The sequence below is a fragment of the Taudactylus pleione genome, unplaced genomic scaffold (assembly GCF_031769625.1).
Source record: "Taudactylus pleione unplaced genomic scaffold, aTauple2 ptg000244l, whole genome shotgun sequence".
Classification (NCBI taxonomy): Eukaryota; Metazoa; Chordata; class Amphibia; order Anura; family Myobatrachidae; genus Taudactylus; species Taudactylus pleione.
The window spans coordinates 8,747,052-8,764,315 of NW_028284646.1; the positions used below are offsets into that span (position 1 = coordinate 8,747,052).

The window sequence follows — 17,264 nt, forward strand, 5'->3', positions numbered from 1 at the left end:
GGATAACTTTTTAGACAGAGCCGTACACGCCCTCTTCAGCAGCGTGCGCATAGATGTTGCTTTCCCAATCTCTCTGAAATACTTTTTCAAAAGTAGGCAAGTATGGGCAAGATACACAACCTGGAGCAGTACCCCCTCGGTTTCCACCTCAATATGTCAGTAATGGCTGGGTTTTTCATTTTTTTTAATTTAGAGCAGATGCCCTATTTATAAGAATTAGGAGTTATCCCAGTAAGTTGTGCATAATTATTTAAATTAGAAAAAAAAATGTATTATCTTTAAGGGGAGTTGAAATGTAACAATTTTGATACAGCCCCCTACAAGCCCATCTCCAGCCCTAATTTTCTGCTTCAATAGAACACTGGCTGTTGCAACATTGCCTACGCCTCGCCACTCTTTAAATCGCATGACAGCACTGCGCCATGTTCATATATATCTGCAAGATCAATTTTACGAATTAAAAATACTTTATTGCCTCTAACAAAGCAGGTTATAAAAAAGGATGATATGGGCACTATAGCAAACACAGAAAATGGTCACTGCTAAAAAAGTGGTTTAACATGACTATTTCTGATCTTATTTGTTCACTATTCTCCTATAACTTCTGACTAACCTTGTTCAGATATCTTTCATTCATTGCTTTGGCGATTTGCTTAATTTCACAGCGCTGGTCTGCATCCCGCTTCCTCTCATTGAGTTTGTCTGCTAGCGTTTCCAGCTCTGTAAGAGCCATCTGCAAAGGCAGCCGATCAGGATGACCCTTCACTGTGTTTTTCAACATATCCTGCAAAATATAAGCCAGAATCTCAGGAAAGCAATGCAAGACCTGATCATTATAATGTAAGAGGTCACAATCAGCTTCTGAAAATAACAATGTTTACATACGTCTGTTGAGAAGTAAATTTCTCATAGTAAAGCTAAACACGCCTAATATATACTTATACATGAACTAGTAGAATACAGTCAGGCAAGCAAGGTTGTTAGAGGGAAACAGGGTCAATTGCCACAGTTGTCTCTAATTAGTAATTCCCATGAAGTCCAATAAAGTGTCTTTTTCCCCCCTATCCCCTTTAATTAAGTTAAGTAAACATGGAGTGACCAAACATCTATTCTACACTCAGTACTTAATAGACATAGAGGGGTATTCAATATGAAACGTTAACTTCACTGTCGAAGTTAACGTTTCATATCGGAGTTTTTTTCTGCGTTAAAGTCTGGTGCGCGCTCCCGCTTATCCCCGTATTCAATATAAAATTAATGAAAACGGGAAACTCCGAAGTTGGATTTGCGTAAAGTTACGAATTTTTCCTTAAAATAATTATAAGACCCCCCTAAAGTTGTAAAAACATGGGGGGAAACACTATGGGTACCCCCGTTTTAGCCTTTAATTGAAAGTTGGGGATTTAAATAGCCGCAGCAGGTGTTTTTTTCCCGACATTGAAGAAGCGATGCAGAAGAGCACTTAGGTTATTTTTTTTCGTTTTTTTTAAGTGGTCCCATCAAATTTGGGGTACATGAAAATGGGTACTAGCATATTTTGGTGTCCCTAAATTAATTTTGTAAAAATTCTGCATTTGTGCACCTGCCGCTATAATTCTATTCTAGAAAACATCTGCCGCATACTTGCAGAATAGCCCTGAACCTATTTCCCTATTGTTTAACAATTTTTTCCCATTTTTTTTTTTTGCACCCCAATTTTTCGATTAATTTTTTGGGGTGTCCCTATTTTTTTTTGTACTTTTTTTGACACAGTTCTTTTTTAAATGTCATTCCATGGGGTGCAGGCTATTTTTTTTAAGCTTGCACCCCTAAACCCCAATTCTGCACTTTTTTTCGACACCTATTCAATGGTGAAAAGTTATCACCGTTTTTTATCAAAGACATGTCAAAACTGCGATAAGCCTTTGAAATTGAATAGGGTGTAAAAGTAAAACCTGCGATAATGACGTCATAATTGCGATATTAACTCAAAAACTATGTTATCGCTCCCATATTGAATACCCCTGATAGCCTTGTACATATTTGGGTCCACATAATATTTACAGTACTGACTTCAAATGCTAACAGTGCAGTGGTGACAGTGGGCCTGATGCAGAGCGCTCGCTCTGAATCAGGGCCGGGCTTTTTTTTTTTTTGGAGCGGCCTCTTGGCCGCTTGCTTAGATATGGGTGACCACCCACAGCTATAGCGAGCGGCCATGATGATGGTCGCGATGGTAAAGACCATCGCGACCATCGGGCTTGAGACGAGACCCTTGTGGTAGGGTCTCGTTCATCGCAAGCCCCAGAGAGCTTTCGGCTCTAACAGAGCCGGAAGCTGTCCAATGACATCACTCATGATGTCAGTGGGGCCGCCCCCAAACGGCAGGCGTTCTCATGGGAACGGCTCCGTTTAGCCAGCCACCCCCCCAGCCCGCCCACCAAAGGGGGCGAGCTGTCACTCAACATCGACAGCTCGCCCCCTTTGGTGCGAGACCCGGAGCGACGGATTGCCCGTCGCTAGCCGGGTCTCGCGCATGCACACAACGGAGCCGGCTCCGTTGTGCGTATGTGCTGTGGGCCACCATCAACCCGGTTGCGAGCGCTCAGTGCTTGGAACCAGGTCTGAAACAGGGCTAGTGTTCTGATGATCATGATACTGAGATACTGGTGAGTGCACCTAGGTGAGTATCCTTTGAAAGCAGCGGTAAATACAGACCAAAGGTATATATCTGACAACTAAAATGTGATCCTGTTTAAACTGTAACCATTAGTCATGTCAGTGCAGCAATAGCTAAGTGGGTTCTAGATAATATGAGATATGGTAAGAACTTACCCTTGTTATCTCTATTTCTACGAAGTCCATAGGGTTCCACAGGATACCTTGGGGTATAGGTGATGACGTCAGTCTTCAGGCACCACAGAGTTAAAGTTTTCAGCCTCCCAGGATGCATCTGGGTCCCTCTCCTATACCCCGCCCCCGGGCCAAGGCATCTCAGTTACGTCACAAGCCATAGGCCGGAGGAGGAGAAGAAAGAGAGAGAAGAAAAAAAATCTGGACACTCACAAGAATCACATTCTCACCATAGGGAGACGGAAAAAACGGTGACCAGAATAAAGCTCATCTGCAGTACAGGTGCGACAGGGCGGGAGTCCTGTGGAACCCTATGGACTTCGTAGAAATAGAGATAACAAGGGTAAGTTCTTACCATATCTCATATTTTCTACTTCAGGGTCCATAGGGTATCCACAGGATACCTTGGGGATGTCCCAAAGCAGTATCCTTTAAGGGTGGGGACGCTCCTGTGCTGAGAGGAGAATCCGCCGCCCGAAGGAAGCATCCTGAGAGGCAAAGATGTCAAAAGCGTAATACCTCACAAACGTATTGACAGAAGACTACGTAGCAGCCTTGCAGATCTGAACTGCAGAGGCACCACGTCTAGCTGCAAACGAAGGACCCACAGACCTAGTGGAATGAGCCCTCACCAAGGAGGGAACTGGAAGACCTTCATGAAGATAAGCTTCTGAAATTGCCATACGAATCCAGCCTGCCAAAGTCTACTTTGAAGCAGGCCAACCCTTTTTACGGAAGCCATAGAGGACAAACAAGGCGTCCGACTTCCTAAAAGAAGAAGTGCGATCAACATAAATTCTCAATGCCCGCACAACATCCCAAGTGGCGTCACCCACTGAAAGTCCAGGTGAATTGAAAGCCGGCACAACAATTTCTTCATTGATGTGAAAACTGGATACCACTTCGGGAAGGAATCCCGGACGAGTGCGAAGCACCGCCCTATTCCTATGAAAATTCAGAAAAGGGGGTCTACAAGAGAGAACCCCTAAATCCGACATCCGTCTGGCCGAGGCAATGGCCAGAAGGAATATGGTTTCAGCTGTAAGCCATTTAAAGTCCACTGAGTCCAGTGGTTCAAACGGCGGTCCCTAGAGAACTCTCAGGACCACAGCCCAATTCCAAGGCGCCACAGGTGGAACAAAAGGTGGCTGAATGCGAAGAACACCTCGCATAAAGGTGTGCACATCAGAGAGCGCAGCAATCCTACGATGAAACCAGACTGACAGGGCAGACACCTGCACTTTCAGAGAAGCCAGGCGAAGCCCATGATCCAGTCCAGCCTGTAGGAAAGCCAACACCCTAGACAGGCGGAACTCCCTAAGGGAATAACCTCTAGGTCTACATCACCGGAAGAAAGTATGCCACACACGATGGTAGATTCTTGCCGAGGAAGGTTTACAAGCTCTTAGTATGGTTTGCACCACGGAGCTAGAAAAACCCTCTGGACCTTAGCATGACCGTTTCAACAGCCACACCGAGTCAGGTCCGGGTGAAGACAAGGACCCTATGACAGCAGATTCGGTCGTAATGGTAACCTCAGAGGAACGTCTACTGACAGACTCTGGAGGTCGGAGAACCAGTGCCGTCTGGGCCACTCGGAAGCTATCAACAGTAGCGTACCTCCTTCTTGATTTGAATTTCCGTAATACCCGCGGAAGAAGGGAAAACGGAGGGAAAAGGTAGGCAAACTGGAACATCTACTAGACGGACAGGGCATACACCAGAGACGCCTTTTCGTCTCATGTTCGAGACCCGTACACCGGCAACTTGTTGTTGTGCCGGGACGCCATGAGGTCTATCTCTGGAAGACCCCACTTGTCCACCAGACTCCGAAAGACGTCCTGGTATAAAGACCACTCTCCCGGTTCCTCCTTGCTGGTTTAAATAGGCCACCGTGGTGGCGTTGTCCGACGGGACCTGCACAGGGTGACCCTGGAGAACCGGCTGTGCCCGCTGGAGAGCTCTTGACACCGCATGGAGCTCCAGAATGTTTATTGGAAGCTCCGCTACCGCCCGAGTCCACCTGCCCTGAAACAAGTGTGGACCCGTGACAGCTCCCCAGCACCGGAGACTGGCGTCCGTTGTTAACAGGACCCAGTTCGCCACCCAGAACGGGCGTCTGCAAACACCAGGTTAGAGACAGGCGAACATCCGGAGTGAGCCCCATCGTCTGGGACTTGAGACACTGAGGCAATCCATTCCATCTGGACCGGATCAATAGCAGCAGAGGTTTGGAGTGAAATTGGGCGTACTCCACCATGTCGAATACCGACACCATTGAGCCCAATAATCTCTTTGCCAAGTGTGTCGACACTCGACGACACTGCAGACAACTGCGCACCCTCAACTACAAAGCAAGGATCTTTTCCTCCGTCACAAAGATCCACTGCTGCCTGGAGTCCAATAAGGCCCCGAGGTGCAGGATCCTCTGAGACGGGGTGAGAGTGGACCTCTGCCAGTTTGTCAACCAGCCGTGACGTTGCAGTACCGCAATCGTCAGATCCAGATGGTGTAAAAGAAACTCTGGAGACCCCGCTATCAACAGGAGGTCGTCCAGATAAGGCAACAGTCGGACTCCCTGCGTCCGCAGGAGAGCCGCCATGACCGCCATGACCTTGGTGAATACCCGTTTAGCAGTCACCAGGCCAAAAGGCAGTGCCCGGAACTGGAAATGTTCGTTGCAGATTGCCAATCTGAGGAACTGCTTATGGCGCAAAAAAATAGGGACATGCAGGTAAGCGTCCTGGATGTCCAATGACACCATGTAGTCCCCAGAATAATGGACCGCAGGGTCTCCATCCGAAACAGAGGCACCCTCAAGGACTTGCTGAGGGCCTTTAGGTTTAGTATTGAACGGTAAGACCCATTGGGTTTCTGCACCAAAAATAGAACGGAATAGAAACCCAGGCCCCTCTGGGAAATTGGAACATGCACTGCGACCAGCACCGGGCGAACTGAAGCAGACGCCCCCCACTTTGGGGTCCCCCAAAAGGAGGCCTGGACCGTCAGGCCGCAGGTTTGTTATCTGACCTAGGAGCCGGACATCTGGTACTCCAGACCTGATTCTTGGGCTTGGACAATTTCTTGGCCCCAGCCTGCCGTGGACAGGACTGTACTTTAGGCCTACCTTGGGCCCTGTGAGGCCAAAAGGACGACCCACCAGCACTAGAAAGAATCTTAGCAGACAGAAGACATGCAGATTTTGCTGCTGCCAACGTAACTACAATTTTGTCCAGATCTGGACCAAATAGTACCTGTCCAGACCTTCTAATCCCTTTTTGGAATCCGCGTCCGCTTTCCAAGAACGCAACCATAAGGTGCGACGAGCAGCCACGGCTGCAGAGGAGATCCTAGAGGTGAGCATACAAATATCTAAGGCCGCTTCATTAATGTAAGTGGCCGAGTCTCGGAGATTGCCCACCAACTCGGTCTGTTCAGCCGAACAGTCAGAGTCCAAAGACGCCTCCAAATTATCCGCCCAGCGCTCCATAGCTCTGGCTACTGAACACACGGCCAGAGCCGGTCTGGATGCTTCCCTGCAAGGGAATAAACGGCTTTGAGGCAGATCTCCACCTTGCGGTCAGTGACATCCTTCAAGGATGACATCGAAGGCATAGGCAATGTGGCACTTTTGACTAGGCGTGTGACATGTGAATCCACTTGCGTAGGGGATTCCCGCTTAGAAAAATAATTGACCGCAAACGGATAAGCCACGGCTAAGCGTCTCTGGGGCTGAACCGTTTACCTGGATTTTTCCACGCCTCCTCTAAATGATCCACTAATTGATCAGAAAGAGGGAACACCGTAGCCTCACCCTTAATATCCTTAACAAGGTATATATGAATGTGGCCACCAAAGGATCAATATCCTCAATAACTAAAGCCGAGCGGACCGCTCGAATAAGACCAGGGATATACACCTTGGACTTAGCGTCCGGCTCTTTGGTACGGAGAGGTTCTTGGTCAGATAGATCCAGAATCTCCCCATGATCTGACGTCTCATCGTCATCCCCATAAGCAGCAGATAAAGACGCCACCGGCCGTTATGAGGCCGCAACACAGACTCCCCCTGTAAAACATCGGACAAATGCTGAACCGATGTAGTTAAGAGTATTAACCCACGCAGGCTCCGGAGAAACCTGGGAAGGGACAGGGAGACTGTGGGGTACCATCAATTGTCTCGGGAACTCCCGCATGGGTGACGACACCACTGACTGCTGGGACAAACCCGTCTGGGTAAACGCAGGTGGCGGAGCTAGCTGGCCCACAAGGGTTGTAAGCGCCTTAGCGAAACAAGCCCAGGGAGGTTCCTGTACCGGGACCGTGACCATAATCGGCCGTGACAGTGCCAGGCACTGGGGGCATAACCCCTCCGCGTTACCCTCTCCCTCCGCTATTGGTACCTTACATTTAGTACACATGAGCTGGAGAGGAAAATCAGTCTCAGACATGATGGTAAGTATGTGACACTCACACCTATACGTATTGGTATAGTGTGAATAACACCCTGCACACCGCGCACCGCAAGGGCTTTGAGCAGAGCAAGATCAGGGACAGTAATAAAGCTGACAGTAGAAAGTGAAAGTACAGACAGCAGGCTAGCAGTTCAGTCACATACAATGCAGAAGAAACAAATCCCTGCACTATTAGCGCTGATTCTCAACTACTCAGACCCTCAGGCTGGTAGGACTCAGCGCTGCATACACTGACCTGTGACAAACAGAGGAGAGGTATGCTGGGGGACCCAGACCGCAATGCCACCGCTCACAGGCTTCCAGCAGTGTTCACCATGCTTTAAAGATGGCCACCGAGGAGCAGAAGATGAAGGAGGCCGGCCTGGGGAGGACAGCTGACACACTGTGGCCAATCAGGCAGAGCAGAGAGGCTGTGTGCAGCAGGGGAGGCGCCGGCTGTGAGACAGGGAAAGCGCGCTCCCCTGGCATGCATTTAACCCCTGGGACGCCGCAGCGCATGCCGCTCAGCAGCGGCCCGCTGTCCCAGGGGGTAGTGGAAGCGCAGGTTGGTCGCCTGGCTCCACGCTGCAGCCAGTCCCCAGGGAGCCCCCTGCCTGGGGACTCAGGACCATGTGACGAGCAGGGACCCACCGCGGGACCCCGCTGCTTACCTGCATCCCCTTGGATCCGGCCATGGTCCAAAACATCTGGGGACACCGCTAGCCGTGACCCCAGAAGTCTACCAGCATCCCCGGATCAGTACCGGCGTTCTGGTACCGGCGGGGTGTAGGGGAGACGGCATGGACGTCAGTACTGACTGTCCATGCTGTACTCCCAGATGTGCAGCCAGCGCTGCCTTTAAAAGAAACTTCAGGGGCTCTTCATAGCCCCCCTCTGCACAGTGCCTCCGACTCCGGCCAGGCACCGACGAAACTGAGATGCCTTGGCCCGGGGGCGGGGTATAGGAGAGGGACCCAGATGCATCCTGGGAGGCTGAAAACTTTAACTCTGTGGTGCCTGAAGACTGACGTCATCACCTATACCCCAAGGTATCCTGTGGATACCCTATGGACCCTGAAGTAGAAAAGAAATATATTACATACAAAGATCTACTAATTTCAACATCAGTCCTAGAATTCACAGGAGATAGAATAATGAGTATAGCAAACATCAAGTCTTTAGTGGAGTCATGAATGGTGATAAACTACTGCCCTGAGTTCTAGTACTTCCATAAACATTTAGTGAAAATAAAGCAATGGAAGGTGTCTGCCATCATTCAGCTTGTGAAGACACTGTAAAATGTGCTTTGCAGCATAAATAGGAAGGCATAGGGTCTATAGTAAAACACTATAATCACCATAGGATGAGCCTGGTCTCCTAAACACACTATTTTAAATATTTCCACCATTCCTTTGGGTTAGGCATTTCCATTAACTATCATACCTGCTTTGTATATGAAGAATTATCACAATTAGACCATTATAAATTGTCATCTTACATGTTGTCCTAGGATTGTTAAAATGTATTTAATATATTTCTGCATCAGCTTTCATTATACCCTTAGTAATTGTGAGAGTTGCTGAAATTAAAATATTATGTATTGAATGTAGCTATTTATCTAGAAGACCACTAAAACAAAGCTGCCTGCCATTGCTGTCTATTGTTTTTCCTTAGATGCTGTACTGAGATACGTTTAGTTCTATTTGTTATATGAATCACTGTACCACAAAGTAATGAAAACATTTTAAACATGCCTCACCTGTAACAAAAGGATAAACTGTGGGAAGCGTTGGATTGGCTTCATCATCAAACCATATAGAGTAATACGATCAGGACTGGAATCCTGGCTCTGCTATAACAAAAGGATAAAACATAATATAGTTGATATGAGCTTTAGGTAAAGTACAGTGAGGGAGATGTATAAAGCAGTGAAAAGAGTGAAGTGGATTAGTCGAGATGTTGCCCATAGCAACAAGTCAGCTTCTACCTATCATTTTATAGCATGTACGTGATAAATCCTACTTCCAAGCTGAGTAATTGTTATGGGCAACTTCTCTCCTGGTCCATTTATCCACTCTTTTCACTGCCTGATGTATCAACCCAAGTGTTTGCTATATAACTCAATGGACCATTCGGATTCAAGAAAGTACACGTGGTTACACCATATAACCTAAATGACTATAGAATAGAGTAGGTTTATTGACTTGTGTGATAAATACGCACGTACTCTACTTTTGTAATATACCAAAATGCTTTTAACGGTAGCAACAATTCTAGAACATGCTAAAAGAATTAATAATGAAAAAGAAAAGTAAACATAGTGCTCCAAGCTCTTAATATTGCAAGAGAACACATGCAACCTTGCTATAAAGACAAATATGAATAAGAAGGAGCATCTCGTTATGTGAACTAAAAAACTACAGACTTCTCTATTTACAGAAGGGTCCTTGCTCATCTAGACTCAATAAGCCATGCAGCGCAATATGCCTAGCGTTAGTGAGCCGCCGGGTCCTGTGCAACTCACCGAAAATGCATCTACTGTAAGTCACAATGAGATAGGACTAGGATGCACCTGCAGACTGTGCTGATTAATTTGACATGTGACCCTTGTATATCTGTGTGTGACTGAGGCAGAGTGGAAAAGAGCTGCATGGTAGCACTTGGCATGCTGATTCAGAGACTCACCGGCTAACAGATATACAAGTGTCACATATCAAATTAATCAGCAGAGTCTCCTGGTGCATCCTAGTCGCATTGCATTACAACATAGATGCCTTTTCGGCAAAAGAGATGCAAAAAAGATGCCCGGTGCTAGTAGAGTCTCATGGGACCAGGCACGCTGAGAGGGGCAGTTTGGTGCGACTGCAGCAATGACGAGTGAGGACACTTCTGTGTAACTCCTGTATAATAATGAGGCATGAAAAGGACAATCAGATGTAATATGAGAATAATCACAGCAGGAGTAGACAATCTGTAGCTCTCCACCTATCGCTGAACTACAGATCCCATTATGTTCTACACGTCTGCCAACTTCTGGGAGGTCCCAGCTTGCCCAAACCTTTTATATAGGATTTCTCAGTTATCTTCTCTTGTAAAAACATATGCTCATAAAGTTGATAACTACCTTTTATGTTAAATAGAAATTGTTAGCCTAATGTAGACAACACAGAGATGAGGGACCATTCACACTGGTTACAACCATTCGGAACTAATAGCAAACCCTTTATAATATTTCTAATAATTGATGTCTTACAAGGGGTTTTTATCACAGTCACAAAAACACTGAATATAATATAGAAGAGGAAGGGGTGTCTGTATCTGGTGCACTTGTAAAAAAAATATATATATATCATTTTTATTAGTTCCTTTAAAATTTAAACAATACATAAAACGTAATTATAAAAAGTCAGGGAGATATTTTTTACATATAAACAAAGATTAAAAAAATGTAAGATTACTCATTGACTGTGAGCCCCTATTGTGTATTTTGTATATTTTCTGTAATTTAGATTAGTTCTATAATGTGCTAGATTCTATAGGGATCTCAAAAGCCTAGTATACTTCTTATGGAGGTATTCTATTGTTTATATGGATACTAACTTAAATCCATCTTGTTTTATGAATCATAGTATATAACACTAAACGTTCATGGTAAATCACCATTACAGTAGTCTTTATGGCAATATGCTGATAATGTATCCACATATTGTCAAGGTATTCATAAACTCAATTCTCCAAAATACATAAGGTAGTCTAAATACTTAATTTTTAAGTTTGGATAATTTATGAGGAATTAATATGTATTTGTGCCTTAAAATATCCCTGTATAAATGTTTTTTAAGATATTTGGTCACTTAATACAAAGCAATAATATTCAATTTCCTTGTGACTTAAGTCTCAAAGCACAAGAGCTGGGACACCTACTTTGTGCTGCAGCATTTGCAACCATTGGAAACACCACTAGGACTTGCACCAGACCGATGATCAGTGCAGAATCTCTGTCAGAGTACGCAATTATGCGCCTGATTCAGCAACCAATCCTGCCACACCCGTGCAATGCTCCCATAACACACCTATTAGATGGCATATCATTATGCGTCTTCATAGCCACCTCCAAGTCACCAAACGTAAAATAAACAATTAAATGTTTTCGTGGCGCAACCCAGAGGAAGCTTAAAATATACCTTTGAGAGCCACTAGAAACTTTAAACACACATATCAAACAATACAAGAAGATATATACTCCAAGCGCTCCAAAATATTCCAGAAATTTCCAAATAAAGATGTAAAAGTCAAACCTGTGTCACTTCATTAGATTCATCTGTATAACTCCCAATATACGTATATGAAAATAAATAAATAATGCAATCAGTGTAAATCCGTAAAATCAAACAAACCTCCTAGTGTATTCACCCTGCACCAACTGGTAGTGTTGGAAAAGGTGTCCAAAGAAATATCACTCATGGGGAAAGAAGAAGGATAGATGCCTTTCATTGAATCTCTCAAGACTGAATGCTAACATGAACAATTCTTGAGAAAGTTCTTTTAGACCATTCAGACTTTTAACATACTGTGGGAGTGATGAAATACAAAGCATCTTCATGGTATAGTATGTAAACACTTACAGATTTATTACACCATAATAGGTACGGGATCGGTATGAAATACCGCCGGACATAGTAAATCCCGACGACGCAAGCCTGGCACCAGTGAAGATCCCGCCTGCGCTAAAGGTAATAACTAGCTAACCTAGCCCCCCTCTAACCCTCCTTTAGTGGTTCCTAATCCTAACCTCCCTTCCTAGTGCCTAATCCTAACCCCTCTAAGTGCCTAAACCTAACCCTCCCTTCCCCGCTGCTTAAACCTAACCCTCCCGTGGGCGTGCCTAACCCTAACCTTCCCCTGGAGGTGTCTAACCCTAACGCCCCCTTCCCCTAGCCTAACCCTAACCTCCCCCCGGAAGTGCCTAACCCCAACGCCCCCTTCCCCTAGCCTAGCCCTAACCTCCCCCCAGAGGGGCCTAACCTTAATGCCCCCTTTCCCTAGCCTAACCCTCCCGGGGGATGATTAAGTAATGGTCTCGCTGCGTGGGTGAAGTATCCAACTCGCCACGGGGGAAACTTGACACCGGAGCAATTCATCATTGCTTCAGTGAGGGGACAGCTGCTCTTAAAAGCAGGTGTCCCCTTGGTTAGTATCGCAGCTACAGAAGTAGCTGCGTTACTTACCTCTTCTCTGTCGGCCCGGCTACGCATGCGTGACACGAAGTCACGCATGCACAAAGCCGCCGGGGAGGTAGTGAGGAGGCGGTGGAGGGTTACCTCTTAGCATTCCCCCTGGAAGTCCTTCCCAAAGGAAGGAGCGGGGTTCTGAGAACAAGCAGCGTCTGAAGATGGCGCTTGATCTTGGAAGCAAACTCCAAAAACTTTCACTATCGGAGTTTGCTGAATATCAGGTGGTCCTACCGGACCACTGATGATGAATAGCCCGGTAACCTAAATATGCAGAAACTAGCGTTTCCGCCTGGTTAGCGGGCCATTTATCGTTTGATGAACAGGCCCCTAGGTCTTAGTCAATCATAATTATATTTGACTTTTTGATAACTGGCTGTAGCATTAGAGTTTTTACTAGCACTACATATACTTTTTTTTTCATTGTATATTTTAAATTTGGGACTGCAAAATCACTGAAGCAGTAGTTACAATACTCAATTTATTTTGTCACTATAAGATTTATCTTTGTGTTGGTTGGTTTGCTCTCAATACCCAAATGGAATAGATCATCCCAAAGTAATTGCTAGCTGGCTGCTGTGAATATCAGCATTTTGGACTGTAAGTAAGCTTAATATATATTTTTAGTCATAAATCTCATATCTGAGAGGTGACTAACTCAAAAGCTATGACTCAGCAATACAGACCTACATCTGCAATAATTTTGTGAAGAAGAAATGGAAAGAAAAACATTTCAAATTAGAATATATTCCCCTTTATATAAACTCCCAAATCTGAATACAGTAATACACGTACAGATGTGTCCTCCTAGCATCTATACTCAATACGGCACGAGACGCCCAGCATGACTTTACGAGACATGTCGTGTACTGACTTTTACAATATATTTTGCATGTTAATCACATCACAGTCACAGCGAAACACCACTCAGAGTACTACAGACGATGGGCTGCGACTTTAAAAATCACAGGACTTAGTTTTAAACAAGTACAAAGACACAGATGAAGTGCAACGGAACTCGGTGAGAGAAAAAGGCACATCCGCTGTATTGGAGCACTATATATATATATATATATATATCCTCAAGGGTGGCGCTCCCATAAGAAAGAAGTAATGCAGCGGGTCCCTCCAGAAAAGGTCAGCCACAGATGACCTCTAATGTATGGTCCACACAGGCGGCACTCCGTACTCCAATAATGACAATACTGGTGTGATGGATCTCACCAACGTTTCGGAGCCTTTATTACAGCCCCTTCATCAAGGTACAATGGATTGTACCTTGATGAAGGGGCTGTAATAAAGGCTCTGAAACGTTGGTGAGATTCATCACACCTCCTGTATTGTCATTATTGGAGTACGGAGTGCCGCCTGTGTGTACTATATATATATATATATATATATATATATATATATATATATATATATATATATTAGGGATGTGCAGGCTCGGATAGGTTCGAGTTTGCACGTGGAGTTCGGATTTTTCCCTCCAAAAAAACGGAACTCAGAACGAGGCAAAACGTCATCTTACATGGACGAACATCATCATTCCTGGTCTTTTGTCCAGGAATGATGATGTTCGTCCATGTAAGATGACGTTTTGCCTCGTTCTGAGTTCCGTTTTTTTGGAGGGAAAAATCCGAACTCCACGTGCAAACTCGAACCTATCCGAGCCTGCACATCCCTAATATATATATATATATATATAGCGTTCCCGCTAGGCTGTTTTAGCGGGGCGCCGCCCTGCCCTCCAGAAGGAGGACAAAAAGCGCCCTGCCCTCACAGCCTACGGGTGCCGTCTTCACCCGCGGGACGCAGTGTCCCGCGGGTGGAGAAATGTGCGGTGACCCGGTCACCGCCAGAGAATAGATGCCGGGCGCATCTCACTGTTTGCAGCACTTGGGGGCTGCCCGGCGTGTCCGTAAGTGCCGGGCACGCCCCCAAGTCTGACGAAAAGGGGACGCGTCTTATAGACACGCCCCCTATTCATGGCCACGCCCCCTTTTCGGGTGCGCGCACAAAGTTGCCCTCTCTAGCTCAAGCGCCCTGCCTGTCGCCGGAGCTAGAGTGAACACTAATATATATATATACTAGGGATGTGCAGGCTCGGATAGGTTCGAGTTTGCACGTGGAGTTCGGATTTTTCCCTCCAAAAAAACGGAACTCAGAACGAGGCAAAACGTCATCTTACATGGACGAACATCATCATTCCTGGACAAAAGACCAGGAATGATGATGTTCGTCCATGTAAGATGACGTTTTGCCTCGTTCTGAGTTCCGTTTTTTTGGAGGGAAAAATCCGAACTCCACGTGCAAACTCGAACCTATCCGAGCCTGCACATCCCTAATATATACACACACAAACAAATTACTAATGGGGCGCTTCTTATTGGAACACAACTTTTAAAATGTGTATCTTCTATTTTCTTTAAGGAGACAATTTCACTGTCTGTTCCTATTTGATTTTCGATTCAAGTCAGTTAGTCCAGAAAATGAGTTTGCTTCAAATCCTCCTTGAGGTTCTATAAAACGATACCCTCGTACCAAAAACACCCAGACAATTGGCCCAAGGCCAGTATTAATAAACAAATTAAGAAATAATTAAATTTCTAAAATGATCATATTCTTTCTTTATTAAAAAACCAACAACACAATAAATGAACATTTCTCACATGTTAATAATATTGGACACCCATCAGTCTTTAAAGAAGGATAATTAATCACCTTCCAATCGGAAAAATTGTTTAGATGTAGTGTCCACCTTTCATTTAAAACCCGACGCGTTTCGTCTCTTTATGAGACTTCCTCAGGGGTAAATCTCCAATTACACACTTGTATTCAATGTGATACCAAAAATTTGTTGTATGGTTTATCTGAATCAGATGTTGTAGAACCTCAGAATTGGAATACATATGCCTATATTCGTGATTTACGGTTGACCCTCTAGTAGTTGGTTCATAAAAACATGAAAACTATGCATGTGCTTGTGCTTCTCAATCCAGCTGCTACAAAAGTTGTAGCAGCTGGATTGAGAAGCACAAGCACACTTCAGCAGCTTGTAAGAATAAACCAGACGGAGCTGGTATAGCTGTCAACGTTTCAGCAACTTAACGCTTTTATGTCTTGATAAAAGCATTAAGTTGCTGAAACATTGACAGCAATACCGGCTCCGTCTGGTTTATTCTTACAAACTGCCGAAGTCCCGCTGAGTGCCCTTCACTTTTTTCTGCACGTTTAACCCTTCGTTTGTTGTGGCACCAGGGCAATTCGTATACATTTCGGAGAGTGCCGGACTCTGTTATATTTATATATATATATATATATATATATATATATATTTATATATTATACACACATATATATATTGTGGCAGTATCACCAGAGATGGTGCTGGTTAGCAGCAGATTGTGTGTGTGGCAGGAGAGATCCGCCCACACAGAGTACACAAGCATTGTGGGAAGATGTTTAATGGCTGCCTGGTGGAGAGAGCTCAGGTGTGGGCTGATGTGGAGGCAGACCAGTCAGGCTGCTGTTGGAGACAGTGTATGTGGGACTGTGGCAGCCAGAGAGCCCAGTGAAGCTTAGCAGGCCATTGTGGGGGGCCAGGAGGCCTGGGTCTGTACCTGCAGGAGGCAGGGGGAACCCCAAACTCTCAGACAAAGCAGTGAAGCTGCAGGCTGAGGAAGCCAGGGCCTATATCTGTAGGATACAGGGAAGGCCCCCAAGACTGACTGTTTGTGTAGCTTTGGCAGCCAAGTCAAGCCAGGCTGGAGCTGGCGATAGACCTGCAGAGAAGCAGACAGAGACTGTCTTGGCAGACTAGCTGCACCACGATAGAGAGGGTTCAAGAAGTGAGTAAAACGCCCTAAATAGGGGCTAGGTTGTATATTATTTTCTATATCTGTTTCCGGATTTCCATTCTGGAAGTAAAAGCACCATTTTCATTTATTTTACTGGAATGCCGTGTGTGGACTCTAATTCTGCACCTAATCACTGCACCGCTGACACCAATCTACCGAGCTAATTACCCACAAGATATCACAATATATATAAAAAAAATCAATTCAGGCTTTATGTGTATTAACCATAAATTTAGGAGGTTAGATTATCTTTAAGTTAGTACAGTACTTCTCTACATGCTACAACTGATCATTGCACCACGTCTCGACACATACTTTACAAAATGAATACAAAGGGTGTACCTTTGTAACCTAACACTCACAAACATAGTGACACATAGTCATGGTAATCTGTAATAAGGAAAAAACAAAGGAGGACATGTTCTATCTATGTATGTAATATTCCCAACTGTCATTTATAGTTACGTAATAAATGTATTGCATGGCATAGGGGAATTTGCAGTAAAAAAAGAAAAAAGCACTTACTTTTAAAAATTCCAGAAATGCTGGTTTAGTGGCACAAGATCTCCTGAGTACTCCAACAGCAGTGCTGAAATTGTTTACATATTCACTGTATGCATCAAGTACCATGGATTTTGAAAACTGCAAAAGTAAAATATCATGTGGTCATGCATATGTACAGTATATTGATTACTAAGCAAGATATGATCTATAGTTTTGGTCCATTTAGCTATAAATATAAAATATACTGGAATAAAATGATCATTTTCAACATTTATTTAGCTGCTGTCAGCATAGTCATTTGCCAGAGATACAGTAATAACAGAGGTAAGTGAGCCCTGTCTAAAAAGCTTACACTAGCTTACAGTGTATATTTGTTCAAAGGTA

At 44.8% G+C, this 17,264-nt stretch overlaps 1 protein-coding gene across 2 annotated transcripts in view; it reads right to left on the reverse strand.

Moving 5' to 3' along the window:
• ARHGEF10 (Rho guanine nucleotide exchange factor 10) overlaps window positions 1-17,264 on the reverse strand; it is a 154,862-nt gene that overhangs the window by 56,700 nt on the left and 80,898 nt on the right. The window contains exons 14-16 of one of the 2 annotated variants that reach the window (XM_088479699.1): window positions 16,902-17,018; window positions 9,045-9,134; window positions 614-784 (exon numbers count right to left, since the gene is read on the reverse strand). In XM_088479699.1, the coding sequence (XP_088335825.1) occupies window positions 614-784; window positions 9,045-9,134; window positions 16,902-17,018 (378 nt within the window). Of the gene's footprint in view, window positions 1-613; window positions 785-9,044; window positions 9,138-16,901; window positions 17,019-17,264 lie in introns of both variants that reach the window. The other variant, XM_088479698.1, reaches the window with a different exon arrangement.